The 19,568-nt window shown below is 35.4% G+C and overlaps 3 protein-coding genes across 7 annotated transcripts; all 3 read left to right on the top strand.

Annotated features, from left to right (window-relative positions):
- The first annotated feature begins 448 nt into the window (after positions 1–448).
- On the top strand, positions 449–4,330 carry LOC110854480 (zinc finger protein 19). 4 transcript variants are annotated; one of them, XM_035854395.1, is made up of 9 exons: positions 471–588; positions 703–730; positions 822–872; positions 937–1,319; positions 1,468–1,765; positions 1,845–2,360; positions 2,670–2,972; positions 3,054–3,132; positions 3,202–4,330. In XM_035854395.1, the coding sequence occupies exons 4-9, from the start codon at positions 947–949 to the stop codon at positions 3,520–3,522; spliced, it is 1,890 nt and encodes a 629-aa protein (XP_035710288.1). In that variant the 5' UTR covers positions 471–588; positions 703–730; positions 822–872; positions 937–946; the 3' UTR covers positions 3,523–4,330. The 4 variants fall into 4 exon arrangements, with proteins under 4 accessions (XP_035710290.1, XP_021958609.1, XP_035710293.1 ...); XM_022102917.2 differs by lacking the exon at positions 703–730 and having other exon boundaries at positions 457–588; XM_035854400.1 differs by lacking the exon at positions 822–872 and having other exon boundaries at positions 466–588; positions 703–705.
- Positions 4,331–10,392: 6,062 nt separating this feature from the next.
- On the top strand, positions 10,393–13,116 carry LOC110854491. Its single transcript, XM_022102928.2, has 3 exons — positions 10,393–10,828; positions 11,172–11,890; positions 12,510–13,116. Exons 1-3 carry the CDS (start codon positions 10,526–10,528, stop codon positions 12,952–12,954), a joined length of 1,467 nt encoding a protein of 488 aa, XP_021958620.1. The 5' UTR covers positions 10,393–10,525; the 3' UTR covers positions 12,955–13,116.
- A 3,863-nt stretch (positions 13,117–16,979) lies between these two features.
- On the top strand, positions 16,980–18,519 carry LOC110854501 (NPC intracellular cholesterol transporter 2). Of its 2 annotated transcripts, none has more exons than XM_022102936.1 (4): positions 16,980–17,154; positions 17,220–17,339; positions 18,091–18,245; positions 18,337–18,519. In XM_022102936.1, exons 1-4 carry the CDS (start codon positions 17,028–17,030, stop codon positions 18,364–18,366), a joined length of 432 nt encoding a protein of 143 aa, XP_021958628.1. In that variant the 5' UTR covers positions 16,980–17,027; the 3' UTR covers positions 18,367–18,519. The 2 variants fall into 2 exon arrangements, with proteins under 2 accessions (XP_021958628.1, XP_021958636.1); XM_022102944.1 differs by having other exon boundaries at positions 17,235–17,339.
- The last annotated feature ends 1,049 nt before the right edge of the window (positions 18,520–19,568 follow it).

Consider the following 19,568-nt stretch of genomic DNA (forward strand, 5'->3'; position numbering starts at 1 on the left):
ATGTTGCTGCTGCTCTTGGACTTTAAATTGAGTGATCAACACAACTTGTTTTAGTCAAACCAAGTTATTTTTACATTGGACTATCCTAAGAAATAAAAATTTAAATAAAACATATTTTCAAAAATAATCAACTAGAAATTCTTATTGCAAATCATGATACATGCAAATTATGTAAGTGTTATTTTTAACATTATAAAATTCATTTAAATGATGTAAATTTCCGTGGGTCAAATGGTGGAAAATATTCATATGCCAATCTTATGCAGAGAAATAGAAAGGACAGAGTCTAGATGTACATATGTCGAAACATCAAAAATGCCAAATTTTCATACAAAAATTCGAAATTCAAAATTGTCATTTTCATTTTTTCATTTTCAATTTCATAGCAAATGATGCACCTCGGGCATGCTCAATTCTCAACGTTTTCCCGAGTTTATGTTATGTATCACTTTTGCATATCATATGTTTCCCTTGTCTCCATATGTAATAAACACTGGGTTAAATTTCGGTTTGAAAAAAATAATCTAATCGTCAATAAATTACACGATTTGGTAACAAAATAAGCATTTCTTCGACCATTCGACCCCGGTAAGTAAAATATATCGAATTAAAAACTAAAATTCTTGGAGCAGTGAATAAATTTGAAATTTCATGCAGTACAGTTTTTGTTTTGACTTTTTATACCGTAATACTTAATTTAAGATGGTAGGTCGTACTACTTTTTCAAATGGTAAAACCAAATTTAAAATATTAACAATACAAATTTATTTGTGAGGTTTATCATTTTTACAGATATTTCATATTTATGTATGCATTTGTAGCTTCTTTTGATTTTGCAATTTGGAGGAATAATTTTACAAGATTTTGAGCAGGTGAGGTTAACGCCTTATAAAAATTTTATTAATTATTAAAACCTTGTCTTTTACTTACTTACAGGGTCACCACCATGGTCAGCTCGCACTGCCTCCTGTGCCTATCAAATTGTGCGAATGATTCCTCCCAGAACATACAAATTATCACGCTGTACGACCTCTTGGTGCCGGAACATCGCACCTCCACCCCCCACCAGGCCATCGTTGCAGAATCTAATAATGAAAATGGTGGATTTTACAACTTATGCCAAACTTGCTATTGTGGGATGAAAACACTTAAAACAATTAAGGAACAAATTGCCGTAATGAAGCAACAAATAACCAAATTGGAAGGTCAAGTTGAAAAAAAGGTGCAACAATTTAGGTCATCGGTGGAGAATGCTTACTCAAAAAACGACAAAGAAATAGGGTTAAGAAGAAGGATTCGAAAATCTCTAATTTCTGCAGGTTCGGATTTAAAAAATTCATACAATTTTTTTAAACGCGCTATATAAATTTGGTGCACATTATTTTGCAAAATTACCAAATTTAAACTTGTACTTTGCATATCTCCTGACTCGATTTGATTTTTTCCACTAATAATTAATTTTCTTAGGTGGCGTCGACTTTTACGGCGAAATCCTTCCTGATTTTCCAGTCAAAATAGAACCGGAATATGATGATTTCTGCGTCACGAACAATTTCGAGGAACAAATCCTTCCCGACGATAGCAATACTTCACCCCCTCCAGCCCCGTCTCCAACGTCCAGTCTAGAAGACGACGATGATAGTTACGATAAGAACGATCCCCCCTTCGTATTGAAGGATAACGAGGAATCCTCCCGAGATGATGATTATTTTTCCAGCGACGACTCTTCTCCCCTTCTCATAACACCGGATGATTACAAGAAAAAGTAAAAAAAAAAATGTCATTTTAATTTGGATATTTAAATTAATTGTTGTTACTTATTTCTTCATTTATGTAAATCGCAGTAAAAAAAGGAAACGCAAAAGAATTTCAGATGACGAAGCTCCCCCGAAAAAGCGTTATTTCAAAAACATCAAAACCTTCGTCCCCACCACTCCATCTGAAGAGGAAGAATTTTACAACTTTTCCTGTGCCGCTTGCCCAGCCAGATTTAGAAAATTGAAACAATTACGCTTCCACTTGCGACAAGAACACCCGGGTTTTTACCAATTCCAGTGCACCATTTGTAACAACAAGTTTGAATCGCAGAGAGCGCTGGACGCCCATATGATCGTGCGGCATGAAACGGAGGACAAATTATTCTTTTGTAGAAAATGTGAGAAGGGATTCAGCCTCGAAATAAATTTCAAAAGCCATGCTGATCGCCACAAAATTGACAAAAGTCATCCCGTCGTGTGTAAAGTTTGCGATGTCAGATTTGTAGACGAGCCTCATCTCGAAAAGCATAAATCTGTTCATGTGAACAGATTTGTGTGCGAGTTTTGCGGCTCGGAAGTCAGCACGAGTGCGGCACTGAGAAGGTAGGAAAATATGGAAAGTGTTTATTTATTTTGCAATTTTTGCAGACAAAACGTAAACGTATATTTATTTATTTATTGAGACAGTTCACGTGTTGGTGCATAAAATTTTAAAATCTGTAACAACCTGTCAAAATTAGCTTACAAATTTTTGTATCTTTGTGCAGATAATTTTATTTTGTAAACTTTTTTATAACGAATTCAAACCGTTTCGGATCTTATGAATTGCCTCGTTTGTTTATTTAGAACAAGACACGAGAATTGCTAAATTTAAATATAAAGTGATGTCTAATTTTTCTATTTTACTCCTAGACATATCCGGTCTCATACTGGACACAAACCGTACAAATGTGACCAATGCGAAGAATCCTTTATTGACGCTCAATCACGAACCCATCACATCCGTCGTGACCACACAGGAGAAAAATACAGTTGTCACATTTGTCCGAAACAGTTCCTTATAAAGTACCAGCTCAAAACCCATATCGAATTGGTGCACGAAAAGCAAAAGAAAGGTGAATGCTCCGAGTGTGGAAAAAAATTCAGGGATAACGCCGCTGTCAGACAACATCTTATCTTGGAGCATAACGCCGAGCCGTTTGTTTGTGATGAGTGGTAAACTTTACGAATATTTCTAAATCTACGTTTTCAAAAATCGTGTTTTCACTCGGAAATACTTTTTTCTTTTTCCCTCAGTGATGAAACCTTTACGTCCCCACATTTATTAAGACGTCACAAAGTAAGACACACTGGAGTTAGAAAGGAGGAATGTCAGGTAAGAAAGTTTTTTAAAAAACGTACTATTTATAAAGAATGTCGCAAAAAGCTGCTTTCTATTCTGCAGATTTGTAAGTCAAGATTCTACACCAAGGCCGCATTAAGGATTCACGTCCAAACTCATTCGGATCAAAGGAACCAAATTTGTGACCTGTGTGGGGCAGCATTCAAGACTGTAAACAATTTAAATCGACATTTGACGAAGGTCCATAAAATTGTTCTGGAAAGGAAGGCGCCACTTTATGTGAGGAAGAAATCCAAGAAAGTTCAAGTTAAGAACGGTCCTGCGGCACAAAGTCAAAATGAGTCTGCTGATGGGGAAGAGGTTTCCGCTGTGTCGAATTTTCGGAGAGGAGAGCATCTCGGTTTCGGCTGGACGATGAGTTAAAAACTATTTAATTAATTGTTCGAAATCAATAGAGGAATTGAGGCTGACGAGTTTTTTGTACTTTTAGCATTTAATGAATAATGACCAATTTGTACGCATACAGATATTACCACTCAGAATATTTCTTATGCCAAAGTTCAGATAAAAATATTGTGTATTAAAAATATTGAGACACGTGACTTGCATGATGGGATCATTCCCGATTTTATGGAATAGTAGCTTCGAAAGCATGTTCTTTGAGAGTTGGCTTGGATCGTGTAATCATTTAGATATTTATGGTACGAGCAGGGTTTCGATGGCAAAAACTAAATTGACCAGGGCAGTGGGAAAAAGACACTTTTTACCACCCACGAAATTGGGAATGTTGAGGCTATCTGAAGTAACTTCTTCGAAACTTAATTTTCGAAATTTAACTTCATATTCGTATTCTCCATCAAATTCTGAGAAAATAAGTTGTTAGTACTTGTTAGTACATACTGTTAAATTTGACTAATCTTGTGGCGTCAAGCGAAGCTCAAAAGTACACCGGACGCTGGTTCCAACGGGTGACGGGACACTCGCACCACTTTGGAAGAACCGGTGGGACATATGTACATACACCCAGGAAAAAGGACGCAGTACGTATCTCGTAAAACTAAAATCTGGCAACTAACCAGACATAAATGTAAATTAATATATGTATATATATAAACAAAAAATAATAACCAAGCATTCGTAACGTCCTCAATTTGTCTACAAGATGAACACGAATCAGACTGCGTGACAGCTAAATATTTGAAATAAAAATACCGCTTTGTGTCGCACTACATTTGGTATTCATACGAGTATCTAATTGCTGGAATGCTAAATCCCAGCAGATTCATTTCATATCTTGCCGGTATAATTTGTATTTACGGAAAAGTCATGTTTATTCAAATACACATAAAAGACAATTGATTGAATTTCCAAATTTGTATCTTGTCGCTGTGCCGGTTGGTTGCGTAAATATTTAATTGATTTACTCAGTTAGCCTAAAATCAATTGTTATACTGTTATGGACAATAATGCATACAAGCTCAAGAATTTTGAGGTGAAACCGAGCGGCCCTTGATTAATTGAGTGTCGTAAATAAGAAAGTGGCTTCGTGAACTTAACAATTATCATATAATATATAGAAACAATGGAAAAAATCAAGGCATAGGCGTACTTTCGAATTCCGTAATTGCGAGGATATGATGAAATCACAAAAAGGACAAAATATACATAAATTCAGTATAAACAATACATTGTATAAACAATGTATTGTTTATACTGAATTTATGTATTCACGATTGTTTTTTCCTTTCTGTGATTTCATCATATCCTGGCACTTACGAAATTCGAAAGAACGCCTATGCATGCCTTGATTTCTTCCATTGTTTTTGCAACCTTTCAACCCATAATTCGAATCCATATTCTTATTAATTGATACAATTTGGAGATAAAAAGGGTTGCAGCTGATACAATTCAAAATTAAATAAGTTCAACTCTCTTGCGATCACTACTTCGGCTTTAGCGATGAACAAGATATCAATTTTCTTGGGCGGGGTGGTAATCTTGCTCTTGATTTGCAACGGTTTGACCGGCCCAAATCCTGCCGAGTTTCCTGACGAAGAAATTGGTAAAATACAATCTTACAAACTTAGTATTTGTTAATGTAGTAATTAAATTGAAAGCTAAAAAATCTCTGACATCTGATGTAGTTTATCTAAACTTTAAAACTCGTAAGGTTCCCTTGTATGCGGGTTTTGAATTTTTGTCTTTTTGAATATGTCCCAACTATCCAACCCGCATACAATAGAACTTTACATAATATTCTTAATTTATGTGTTAAAATAAATTTCACACGTCATAATTAATGGTTCCCTTCTCGTCGGCGTATGCAGATGTAGATGACGGGGACTTGGCAGAGCTCTGGACCGAAGATTCGTCACCCATCCGAACTAGGCGACACGCATTTCGACTGTACCGCAACTGGTGCCGGACTTGTGGTTGTTCAGCCTACGCTCGTCCTTGCTGTTGCATCATACCCAGACCTTTCTAGAATATTTACTTCGACGCTAACTTAAATTCTGAACAAAAAATACAACTATCCGGTCATGAAGAAGGCGAAATAAAATATTATCGCCTAGCGGGAAATTTTAAATACATACATGAACAGAGGACTGAGGAATAATACGCATCTTTTTACCGTTAAATTCTTTTGTAATAAGTTCTTTCATTGCAGGTGATTAAAGTACCTACTTATAAGTATTAATATTGTTGTAGTGTTGCATCTCATGGAAACTTATTAGTGCACTTACTTAAAATAAACCGTAGTAACGTTAGAAGTAGCTCACCCTGTCATAGTGATTTAGACAGAACCTTGGTGCGGAATAAGCCGATAAAATAGATCCTAACTCCTATATGTTCTTGCGATTCAATGATTCAATGATGCAATATAAATGCAAAAATATGTATAAAAAATTAGGGAATTCGTTGGCCCACCGACGGGGTGGTAACGTTTTGAAAACGTATGTCAAAATTATATTTATTATTTCTCACGGATATTCTGCACTATTGGTGTGTTTTGCATCCCTTCCCCCAATTATTTCGCACCGTTTTGTGTTACCAATTGTTGGATATCAAGGATGCAATTAATTTGTTAAAACGCTGTAATAATTCTGCACCAATGTTGCAGAATAATCACAGTGTATACAAATCATGTAATTTTGCACCAATGGTGTAGAACAATGCGACCAAATAAATACCCAATTTTTACATAATTTCCATTTTTGTCAAGAAAACATGAAATTGCAGTGTCATATTTTTTGTAATTATTTTCATCAGTTATTCTGCTGTTTTGGTGCATTTTGTATCGATTCTTCCAATTATTTCGCATCAGTTTGGATAACCGATTGTTCTATCCTAACGGTGCAACTTATTCCAAATTGTAGTACTTTCTCAATCAACTTTATCAAATGATTTGCACCATTTTCGTTCGGCTTGTTCTATACCAATGGTAGAACTAGGATATTCTATAATGGACAAGGGGATTTTTAATTAGCATCAATTGATGCATAAAACTCGTCAACGGACGGACGGACGGACGGACAAGAGGAATTCAATAGCTCTCATGCTACGCAGGGTGAGCTAATAATGTCAGATCGACACTTGAATACTAAACATTCACTTCATTTTGATCCGCTTCCACAGGAAGCAACCGAATTCGAAGTACTCGGAGCTCGACCGCCTCAACCTCACTGGCGTTTGCTTTGCAGCAGGTGAAAAGATTATAAAAATTAATCCTAAACTTTGACCCGACCAAGCAAAAGAACAACGTATTTGATGAAGCACATAACGAAATTAGAAAATTAGAAAATGTCGGAACGACAAAATTTTGAAACAAAATTATTTCGAGATTAAAAATTTCGAAACACCTGCTAAGAATTTCTACACTATTGCAAACAATAAAAGTTACCGCGATCATTAATACTAGCCTATTAAGCTGTTTGGTTGCCGAATCCCCAGAACTTGATACGGATGACGTGATTGATTCCCGTCTTTTTGTTGATTTTACCATCTACTTAAATAAATTAGAAGATAAAATAAAACATAGATAAGTGCTTGCATAAATATATATGGGTATAAAAATCGTGTTTAAGGCTCTAAAAAATATACCTTTCGGTAAATTGATACATTTGTGAATGTAATGATCGAAATGGGGAAAATGAAACATATTACGAACTCCAACTCCGACATCGCAAAAGTTTTCGGTCCATGTAGAATGCACACGTGGAGGGCGCAGAAAATTACTATGGAAATGGATATCTTGACGCATCTCATCCTGGTGCATAAATTTCTTGCCCGCAGTGGAGAGCAAACCGCAATGTAGCTGGAAAGTTAATTTGATTCTATATTTAGTGACTTAGAAAAATAAAACTTCTGTAACTAAGTAATATGCACATATTTATTTATATACACCGAAATTTAAGATCTGAGCAAATTAAATGTCACCTAAACGGCTATAATTGATAAGTGTATAATTGACCTGTGCGTCTTTATTAGTAGTAAAGATTTATTAGTAATAAAGACGCATAGGTCAATATCTATGTATAATACCTACATATACCTATAATATCTATGTTGAAGTACATATCATGTAATACGCAACGTATGTGTATATGTACGAGTACGCATAAATATATGTACATGCATACGTATGTATAGTACAGATATGCATATGTATAATACATAGGTTTAGGCATATGTAAATAAGATACTTGCACAAGATACTATTCGACTTTCTAAAAGATACTTCTCTGATCAGGCGACGAAATTACAAGATAAAGATAGATACTATCTTGTATCTTGCCCACCCCTGTTTATTAGTGGCCGCGGAAGCGCAGGGACAGAGGTCAATTAGGACAATGTCCCCACGGTTATTCACCAATACGGTTATTCGACGTCTCCGTCATCTGCCCATTTTATGTATACCCCGACCTCCCCTGTCCCACAATGTTAATGTCCCCAGATGTTCCCACGGCCACTGATCTTGATGCATTCTTATTATAAGTATTCACTGCACTACAATGCGTTGAAGGGGTTTATGAAAAAACGCGTTCTGAAAAATGACCAAACTTTTCTTACGGTAACTTACCGTAAAATACATACACAGCTAACAAAGTAATGAGCTCCTAGTTTAGCTGCGAAAAAATAATTAATAATAATAAGATATTAACCTCTTTCGGACTACTTTTTTTTAAATAAAATTTCCCTTAGGTACCATCTTGATGTCATAAGTAAACCTGATAGCAACCAATTAAAATTTTTAACCAGTTTCTCATTTTCGAGTTTTTTTGACGAAAAACACGAAAAATCTACTTTTTAACATTGGTCGGTATAGGGAAAATTCCAAAATTTGGGGAGAAAAATATCGAAAAAAATCCACTTTTCACCATCGAATTTTCAACAAAATACCGAAGAAATATTCTTTTTTTAAAGCAATTTTGGTGTCAAGGAAATTTATACAGTACACACATTTGTGTATACACAAACCAACTATAGTTGGTCATCAACGGAAAATACAATACTACACAAATGTACATATGTACTTTGGTAGTCAATGGAAGTATGTACCTTCTCTACACAATGTGTGTAGTTTGGTAGCTAAGAGGTTAATTTCCTGGGATCCAACAGAGCTGTTGGACTCGAAATATATATAAAGAAGTTTTCGACAAATTGATTTGAAAATGTACCTGTCCAGAATGTGTAGTACACGAAATAATGAACCACTGGTGTCCGCAGGATAGCAGTGTTTATACCAACATATTCGCAAATGAAGGGAAGCCCAAAGAATGTGAGTAAAATCATGTTGATCACAATGTCGCAAATCTGCAGCCCCGTTAACAATACATTAATTGGGCAATTAACAAACTCTCTACCTCGCAAAACAATAAGACTTCCACTTGCAGCCACGATGCCGCAAAAAGATACAAACGTGACACCTATCCCTTCAAAAAATAAATTTAGATGAGGTGACATGCTTCTAATTTCTAAAAAGTGCTCAAAGTAAATTTTCAGCCTAGATCACCAGCCAAAGCACTTTCTCCACTTTCTCTGCAAAAAACGGGAATAAATGATGACACAAACATTTTCAATACGCTTAGTTGATCTGGCTAGCTTGTAAATGATGTGCTGGGGAAAGTAATGACTTTTACTTTTATGCTTATTAGTTTCACAAATGACCATCTCCTTTACATGCTCAATACTGCCGAAATAGAGAAAGTATAATTGGAATGGATTGAAGTTAAATTGTTCAAATACATAAAAACATAATTGAATTTTAACTCTTCCTCATAGATCTGTATTTGTTCTGCATATTTATGGTCCTGGAGTAGTATATAAGTATATGCAAATACAAAGTATACAGGTCTGGCATGTTAACTTTGGATGATTTACGCTGTAAGAAATTTTACCACCGGATTATCACCGGCTTCCATATTGGCATATTTATTAACATACTGTGGTGAGCATTCCTAATACTATTTAATAAATATATTTATTAATCATATATGTTTAATTAGGAATAATTAAGGTTACATCACTCTGCAAAAAATATTTTGCATTTCCATGAATAAAATTTAGATTTAAATCGTGACATAAATAAGCATCTAAGATGTTCTCTAGAGAACAATTACCTATTATTCAACTGCATACATCTACATATGTAGATAACCCTATGATACATGTGTGCGTATTGATTCATATGTATAAATTATATATGCATGTGCATAACCATATAAATTTCGTACCTACATGAACTCGAGTTCATTAATTACAGAGATATAATATAGATATAACATGGGTTAAAATGAGCGGACAGGTCAATTCTTTGATAACCTTCCATCCCTCATCTTCCGTACCAGAGTCCCAGCTCTGGTCGCACTTTTCCTATCTCGTTACCAGAGGTTGCCGGATAACTTTTAAAATTTAAGACTGAATGCGCACACATATTTTTCTTATTAAGCAAAACTTTATTCAAAGTAATAAAATTTTTGACGTCAAAGTAATTACGCAATTTTAATCTGAAATTGTTTAACTATTTTTAAATGATATGACTGTACTACCAGCACTATATTTACCCAATTATCTCTGATTATTTTCATCAAAAATTACAATTGCATTACAATTTTGGTAAATTCGTTACAATTTTATTTGAGATAAAAAGCGTCATATTATATGTGTTTGATCGAACCCAGCATACCCCGGTCCGACCAGAGCTGGAGCTCTGTTCCTTAATGAAACTTAGGATCAGTTATTATGGCACATTATCATATTTGCAACATGGTTATAAAATCAATAACCTCAAGTTACTTAAGTTACGTGCATATGTACTGAATACATACATAAATCTTTATGTGTGCCAAAAAGTCAGAATAAGTCATTTACATATTCATTTCCTCAATCTTGTGTAATTTAATCACCCTCAAAATTTTGTCTTACAATGAATTTAAACTTGTTTTTTCGAAATAAAACTTTCCTAAAAATTTTCTCAGTCTTCTCCGCGTACTTTGTTCTGCTTCCTTTCATCATCCTGGTCGTGGTACCACTTTACATTTACAAAAGAATCGTCATATATCTCTCCAAGGGAAGAAAAAACTACGCCCCGTTAAGTGTGGACGATTGCATTCACATTGTTGACGATATACACGGCCGACCAAGTGGTTCAATTTCGGGTGTAGTCTGTTTAAAAAGTGGTCATTCTTTCGATGATTTGGTGGCCCGAGTAGAACGAGTAATTGCCAAGGTGTGTAAAGTATTTATGTATACACACTGTTAGAAATCTGGTAAAGTCCTCGCTGTCAAAGTGCTAGTAGCAACTTGCTACCGCCTGGTATTAAAATTATACCGTCCTGGTCCGTAAAAATTCGCTACCGATATCGTACACCTTTAATACTGCGCTATTACTAAACGGTACCACTTTGGTAGTCATATATATATACATACATCTTGGTATTATTTTAATACCGGATTTCTAAGAGTGTATAGTGTATGAATACTAAATTTCTTCAAATTACTGACATGTACATATGTACATATATAACTTGGATAAAAATTTTCTCGTTTAAAAACTCATCACAATTTTTCAGAGTCCGAAATTAACTTGTACAATTACTCGATGGATGTCCGTCTACTTTTGGAAAAGATGCGAAGATTTTCAAATTTTTAATCATGTCTCCCGTAATGAAGAATCTGATCCGGAAAAACTCACCCAACTGGTGAACAATCTAAGCGAGAAGGATTATCCGGTGGGAAAACCACTCTGGGAAATTATATCCCTGCCAAATTATGTCCACGCAGAGAGCGGAACATCTTCCGCCATTGTTCTCAGAGTGCATCACATCCTCGGCGATGGTTTAGCCTTACTTTCCATAATACGCGATGTGTGCGACAAGGATCCCGCTGCCGATGAGGAAGTTGAAAAACTGTTGAAATCAATCAGGAAAAAATTGAGTTTAAATTTCTGGAAAAAAATCAGCTACTTTTTGCAGATAGTATTTATCACGCCGTGGGAAGTCGTGTACTGGTGGGTGTGTGGGTTTAGTTCGCAAAGCATCCCGCGAAATTCAAAACAGGGTCGGAACTGTGACTATGATAGGAAGATAAATGTGGCGACTTGGATTGATCTAACGTTGTTGAAACGCATCTCTAAGAAAATTGGGGCTAATGTGACGTCCGTGATTCACGCCGGCGTGGCGGGCGCGGTTCGAAGGATTGTTCTAGAGAGGGGCGGTGATCCTACGGGAGATATTGCGGGTGTCTACATCCTTCCCAAACTGAACCATCCAGGAACTTTGTCGAACAATGTGTAAGTGAATAGGTTAGACTGATTTTTGCCAGAAATTATAGATAAATTTTAGTCCGCCATTGTATTTTTACACGGTATATGCACGACAGCTACTTATCATTTGTAAATAATTTTGCAAATAATTTACAAAATAATCGAATGAAAAGAAAATATCTCCATTTGCTAGAATCATTTGCGAACTAAATTCCCATAGATTATGAACTTCTGCAGCAAAACTTTTTTTGCGAAATCTCATAATGCAAATATGTTGATGTGCTTAATTTCCCGGTGATGAGAAAGTTTTGTTAAGTACGCACACAAGATCATTGTCATTGTTAATTTTACGGTTAACCTCACACTAAAAAATCTGGTGTAAATAGCCACGCAGGTATTAATTTCTCGGTATCAAAGTTATACCGGTTCATAAGAATTTGCTACGGATATGGTAAAACTTTGATACCGGGCTAGTTCTAGATAGATAGTATGGTATTACTTATAAATACTTACCATTTTGATGTAATCGTAAAAAATGAATGCCGCTTGATATGATTTTCATACCGGATTTATAATCCTAAGAGTGGTGTTAATGATCACGAATTCTAATATATATATATATACATAATTATATGTAAATCATTAGGTTTGGCGTGCCTCTGGTCTCCCCGATGTCACGAGAAGACAGGTTTCAACGAGTCGCCCGGATTTCTAAAACATTTGACCACATGTTCTACTCCTCCCTGCCAATAGGAATGATGACACTTTTCAACGTATTCGGATTATTGCTTGGCTTCTTCGGACAGACGAGAATTACGCCAAATACCTGCACTTACATACACTCGAATTTTGCCTACTTCGGCGAGCCGATGAAAATTTTTGGAAATACGTTGGAAAGGTGGATCACAGTACCGGGGCTGCAACGCAACGGAAATCCTCTCCTTGTAATCACTACGAGTTATAATGGAAAATTAGGGCTACAACTGATCGGAGATAAGAGAATTTTTCCAGATGAGGATAGTTTAATGCGGATCGCGAATTATGTTGAGGATGAGTTTAAATCTTTGGATATAGAAAAGCTTTATAATTGACATCGCCATGTTTTGCCTTGTTTCCATTTTATTACTTAAATAATTTGTCATTTATCAATTACTTATTGAAATAATTACCTATACCAATACAAATTAACGAGTTTGAAATTCCGGTTTCTCTTCTGAATAAAGCGTACCAAAGTATTAAGTTCGCATAAAATAGCTACTTTAGGTATGCGATTACTTTAATAACTAAAAATTGCATTAGACAATACGTGCAAAACTGAAATTTACATATGTATGAACGATACTGCATCACTAAAAAATACATGTCGATTTTAGCACTATTGATCCAAAATCTGATTATCTAAAATATACATATCCCGAAGCCAATCGTACTCACATTATATGTACATATCAATCTATTAAACCAAAAAACAAGTTCCATTAGAGTCATCTTGCGTATTATAACTACATATTTGCGTTGATTTTATACATACATATATTTATGCATGTAATCAATAATTCATTTCATATCGGTATTACTTATAAATTCTCCCTTGTTATTATACGTTTTAAAAAATACAGATTTGTCATAATATTTATTGGTGCTTTTTAGCCTACATACATGAATAACATATATTTTTCAAATTTTACCCACGCAACCGTTATCCTTCCAAATTACATGCATCCATCAAACACCCATTCATCATACTGTCTTCCAAATCTTCCCCACAGAAACCCAGACTAATCCCGACTTTCACAAATTTCTTTACCTTTTCGAGCCTCTTCTTTCTCCAAACTTGGTAATCAACATGAGGAAAAGTTTTCTAAATCCTGCCAAAATACTCTTCACTATCCCTCCACTCATATTTTGAAGGTCTTACGTGCTCCCTGTATTGGCTAATTTGATTCGTCGGAAATAATCTAAACCTCGCCATGAGGGGCAATGGTAGCTTGAGCTGTTTTAATGAGTGACACGCTGTAATATTGTCTTGTAAAAAAGTGGCATACAGCAATGGGACCATGCCTTAATATGTGTCACTTATTGTTTTAATGCCCTTTTTATTTTGAAAAATGCCCAATTTTTCCAAAATTGGAAACTGCTTGGCATAATCGAAGCAAAATTGTGTTTCAAATTTAAACACATTTCCGAGAAAGTCAGATATCTCTAAGCTCCTTAATTTTGGCAGTATCGGGGTAAACAGTTCACATGGCGTACAATTTGTCCCAGACAGGTGAAGTTGTTGCAAACAGTGGGAAAATCTTGGGATCAATTTGGAAAAAAGGGGGGCAATTGTGTCAGAAATTTTGTACAATTCGAGACGACTTATAGTAACGATGTTAGTGGGGAGATATCTCCGGAGTGGATTATCCACTTGAAAATTATTATTTGGCTTAACGTAATGAAAGTCAAGTGAGAAACTTGAGAGGTGTTTGCGATCTACAATATGTATGTACGGTACATAACTATGTATGTCTAACCCAAGTCCGTAATTCCATTGTATATAAATATGTACAATATCTTGAAGGCTCACATGTACGTATGTCTGTATGTAATACATACATACTATGTATGTACACTGAGTGGAACTGCTGATCATCCTCACCTAGTGCGCTCGGTTCCAATGGTCACCGAAAGGGGCATAGCCGACCAATATATGTCAAAAAAGCATCAGACGTGCAGAAATATGTACTAAATCAGTCAATTAAGCAAAAACTTCCAAAAAGTTAACTGCACTCATTTTACACGGAATGAGCATAGAGTAAGACACAAGCGGGCTCGCAACTAGTCTTCATCCGCCACAACAAAAACACAATTTTCGAGTGGAAACAATTTTCTTGATTTATCATTTTTTTATGCGGGTAAGTGCATCTTGATTACTATTAATTCAAGTAATGAAGACCATTTTATTCATTGTCATTTTGGTTTTTCAGAGCTGAAAATGCCTGGAAAACACTTGTCGCACGACATTAGGAAATTGGTGATAAGTTACCACGAGAGAGGATTGAAACCTACAGCAATCAGCAACAAGACGAAAGTGAAGATTCCCACCATCAAATCCATGCTGTCGAAATGGAAGAAATACCATACAATTACTGATTTGAAGGGAAATAGCCGCCGTCGTGTTACCACTCCTCGAGTCGACCGACTTATCCAGAAGAAAGCAAATTCCAATCGCTTCTTATCTGCCCGAAAAATCAATGTGGAATTGGCTCAGCAGTTTGGTACGAAGATTTCTGATTCCACTATTCGAAATCGGATCCGAAATATGGGGTTTAAAGGCCGAGTCGCAACCAAAAAGCCACTGCTGACAAAGCCCCAAATTAAGAAGCGTTTGGATTGGGCGAAGAGTCACTCCACGTGGTCCGTATCCGATTGGAAAAAAGTTCTTTGGAGTGACGAAACCAAAATAAACATATTTGAATCAGATGGCAAAGTTTTTGTCTGGAGAAAACCAGGAGAACGAGTCAAGAGTAACTGTACCAAGAAGACCGTGAAGCATGGTGGGGGGTCCATTATGGTTTGGGGTGCAATGTCGTGGAAAGGCGTGGGAACCATGGAAGTAATTGAAGGAATTATGACGAAAGAAGTGTACCAAGGGATTTTGGACCGAAATTTGATGAAATCTCGGAACAGCCTGCGACTAGGGAAGAATTTTGTCTTCCAACAAGACGGGGACCCCAAACATACGTCCAAATTGGTCACGAATTGGCTGCAAACAAAACGGGTAAACGTAATGAAATGGCCGCCACAGAGCCCGGATTTAAATCCAATTGAACATTTATGGTCAATTTTGAAGAAAAAAGTTGCTGAAAGGAACCCGACTTCCAGAACAAATTTAATTTCAATTGTGGACGAAGAATGGAACAACATCCAGAAGGAAACAACAGCGAAATTAGTGGAATCGATGCCAAATCGAGTCAATGCAGTCCTGATGGCCAAGGGTGGTCACACAAACTACTAATTGTAAAATTAAGTTGGTAAATCTAAAAATAAATGGAATTTGCTTTAAGCGGATGAGCAGTAGTTGCGAGCCCGTTTATGAATTTCTCCATGTTAATGTCGTATAAAATGCATCTAGATAATTTTCTACAAGTTTTTGATGAATAGACTGATTGATAACATATTTCTGCACATTTCATGCCATTTTGATTGGTATTGGTCGGCCGTCCCCCTTTCGGTGACCATTGGAACCGAGCGCACTAGGTGAGGATGATCAGCAGTTCCACCGAGTGTATATGTGTATTTACATTTGTATAACATGAGAATCATCACATTTGTTGTAAAATAGGGTAAGCAAAAAATATTCATGTCCTTAAATAATGTTTAACTGATTTAAAAATCATTGGAGGGTCTTCGAATAATTTCTACATAAGCAAATTTGCCCAAAAATCGCATTTACTCACTTTTTGGGCATATTTTGATTCCTCCTGAAATATTTTGAGTGTGGAAGTTGGAAATTTTTTATATAGAAATGATCTAAATACTTACTAATACATTGAATTTGGTAAACATGTTGAGCCTACATAGGTCATTCAGTTATAAAAAAATTCGCATTTATTCGCTCTTCGTATAATTTGTATGCGTAAAAAAACCAGATTTTTTACTTGAATGATTTTTATCAACAAACCCCTAACACAAAATTATTAGTTATGAATTATTTCGGAGTGCAAATATATGTAATAATATGTATGCAGTAGAGCAACGCGATAATACATTGGAAATACCAGGTTGGGCTAGGTTATGTCATGTTCATGTATGATTATGTAAGTATGTAATTATCTTTCAATGTAAATGAATAAATATTAAAAAGTTTGGAGCTCTGGTTTTTCTTTGATCAATACAAATTTAATATGTACATCCAACCCTGAAACTTTTGAACGATATTGCATCAGGCAAAATCGATGTTATGTAACAGCATCAATCCAAAATCCAATTAAAATACACATACGATATTAATTAATTTAATTAGTATCTCGTAACATCGACCAATATCACTCCATTATAAGATAACATATCTTACGCAAGGGTTATCCCCCGTATTTAAAGGCCTACTTAAAAGCTTAACATGCTCAGTACCACAAGCATCTCCCGTCAATGAAGTAGATTGGCTAGTAGGATTATAAACATGCATTTAACCTTTTTGTTTCTGAGCGCCCTATTTTTAGGCAATTGCAAAGGGGTGTCCATATCGAAAGAAGCTGGTATTCAACTGCTTGATGGCGTGACCCCTTCACCAAGGCACTGTGCTGATCGTTAGTGATTTCAATGCCATGTCATCACATCAGCCAAAAATTAAAATGTAATATACATAAATTAGTATTCCTACATGTAGAGGAATCCGGCCAATTTGTTGAATTCGAAATGACTGGTTGCACCACGGAGCCGTGTGAAATGCTTGAGGGTCAGTCGTACACGGTCTCGACAACTTTTATCCCCGGTAATAAATATTTAAAAGATATTAAATATTATTATTAAATATTATTAAATATTATTTAAATATTATTCTTAAATATTATTCCGAAATAATGTCTCTTAATAAATATTGTACTATTTTCATCTCTCCAAATCTAGACAACTTAACAGGGGTGTGGTACCCTAATGTTTTTATAACTGAATGACCTAGGCTCGACAGGTTTACCAAATTGAAGGTATTAGTGAGTAGATAATTTTTACATACAAAATTTCCAACTTCCACACTCAAAATATGTCAGGAAAAATCAAAATATGCCCAAAAGGTGAGAAAAATTCGATTTTTGTGCAAATTTGCGTATGTAGAAATGATACGATCTACTCGCTAATACCTTCAATTCATGTGTGGGTCGAGCCTATAGGTCATTCACTTTTAAAGGCATGGATTTAGAGTACCATACGGTAGGTAGTTGGTTACAGGTAGCGGTATACCCCCGCAACTTACGGATGAAAATAAATAAATTAATATGTAATTTTGCCCAAACTATTTATTTGCTACTGATTTTTATGTATTTATGAAGAGGATATGGTTTATGGGATTGCTTAATTTCATTTAGTGCTTACTTTTACACGTAACTAGTAGCTAGCAACTTGTAACAAGTTATTCACAAATTGCCAGTTTTCCGGAAGGTCAACATGAAAATTGTTTAATGATTTATGTAATGCGAGAGCGATTGTTCTTTTTATATAATTTGTCACATAATTGAACTTGTATGCAGGAATCGCAACAAATGGCATCACCTACCACTTGGTATATCAATACGCTATTGGCAACGTAATACCATTTCCAGAATTCACTCTCCCAACCAGAATGGATCCTGGAGTTCAATACAAACTTACTCGAGATATCACTGTTGGGCAAGTTTCGAGAAATGTATTTATATAAATGATTTAAATGTTAACAATTAATGAGAATTGCATGCATAAATCTCATACACTTACTCAAAATATGTTTGTCCTACTAGACGACTGGGCTCTTGTGGGTGCACTTGTGACACAATGATGACAATAATAGACCCGTACACCACGTAAGCCGGTGCGTTTACAGTGCAGCGTATAATATTACTTCTATGCAGATATGAAGTCATTTTTCTGTTCAAAAGTTCTTGATGTAAACTTCGAATAAAAATATGGCTGGTATACAAAAATTAAATTGCGGTAATAAAATTCACTTTATGACCACACAGACTATCATCTGCAAACCGACTCATCGGAAATGATTGACGCAAAATAACTGTATAGTACAACATTCCATCAAATCCTATGCATACACAAATGTTTGTACTTCAAAATTTCAATAATAACACAATACATAATTTACCAGATAAATTTCGAAGGAAAACCATGTTCGCATTTGTATTCAGAAGGCCCAGTAAGTAGGCAAAATCACGGGTGAGAGAAATTGCCACATATTAATCACCGCAAGGCTTGAGGAATAAAGCCGAATCGACAGAAGTCCTTAAACGCGGGATAAAAACACGGTCGGAATCGGAAGTCCATATGTATGTAACTTGCTTTCGAGCTTTAATTCGTAAAAAATTCAAATGACTTAATTAAATTCACAAATGCAATCAACTTACATCACAATCACAAGCTATGTTTTAATTTGAATTTATACTGCATATTATAATATTAAATATTTATTAAGTTTTATAATCAAAGTAATTCTACGAGGTTCTGAATTACTGACCCTCAGTTTTTGAATAATAAATTTTTTGTTTCGTCCTCGTAAATAAGACCACGGAACTCGTTTAACGTAGGATTAGGTGACTCATCGTCACAGGTCTAAAAATCTTAACATTTTTACGCATTTCTCCGTTCTGGGAATTTATTTTTAAATTCTATCAGATCCATTTGTAGACTAGATCAGTACCAATTTATTAAAAATATGCACTCTAGATTTTGACAAGTTTTGAAGGAGGAGGCCCAATTTTTCTGAAGGTGTTCACTCTTTTTGGGTCTCCTCCTTCAAAACTTGTCAAAATCTAGAGTACATATTTTTAATAAATTGGTACTGATCTAGTCTACAAATGGATCTGATAGAATTTGAAAATAAATTCCCAGAACGGAGAAATGCGTAAATATGCTCAGATTTTTAGACCTGTGACGATGAGTCACCTAATCCTACGTTAATCAACAAGTAATTGCAATTGCATTATATAGGTAGTTTTAGTTTTAAATCCAATTTTGTCCCCAA

The sequence above is a fragment of the Folsomia candida genome, unplaced genomic scaffold (assembly GCF_002217175.1).
Source record: "Folsomia candida strain VU population unplaced genomic scaffold, ASM221717v1 Fcan01_Sc001, whole genome shotgun sequence".
Taxonomy (NCBI): domain Eukaryota; kingdom Metazoa; phylum Arthropoda; class Collembola; order Entomobryomorpha; family Isotomidae; genus Folsomia; species Folsomia candida.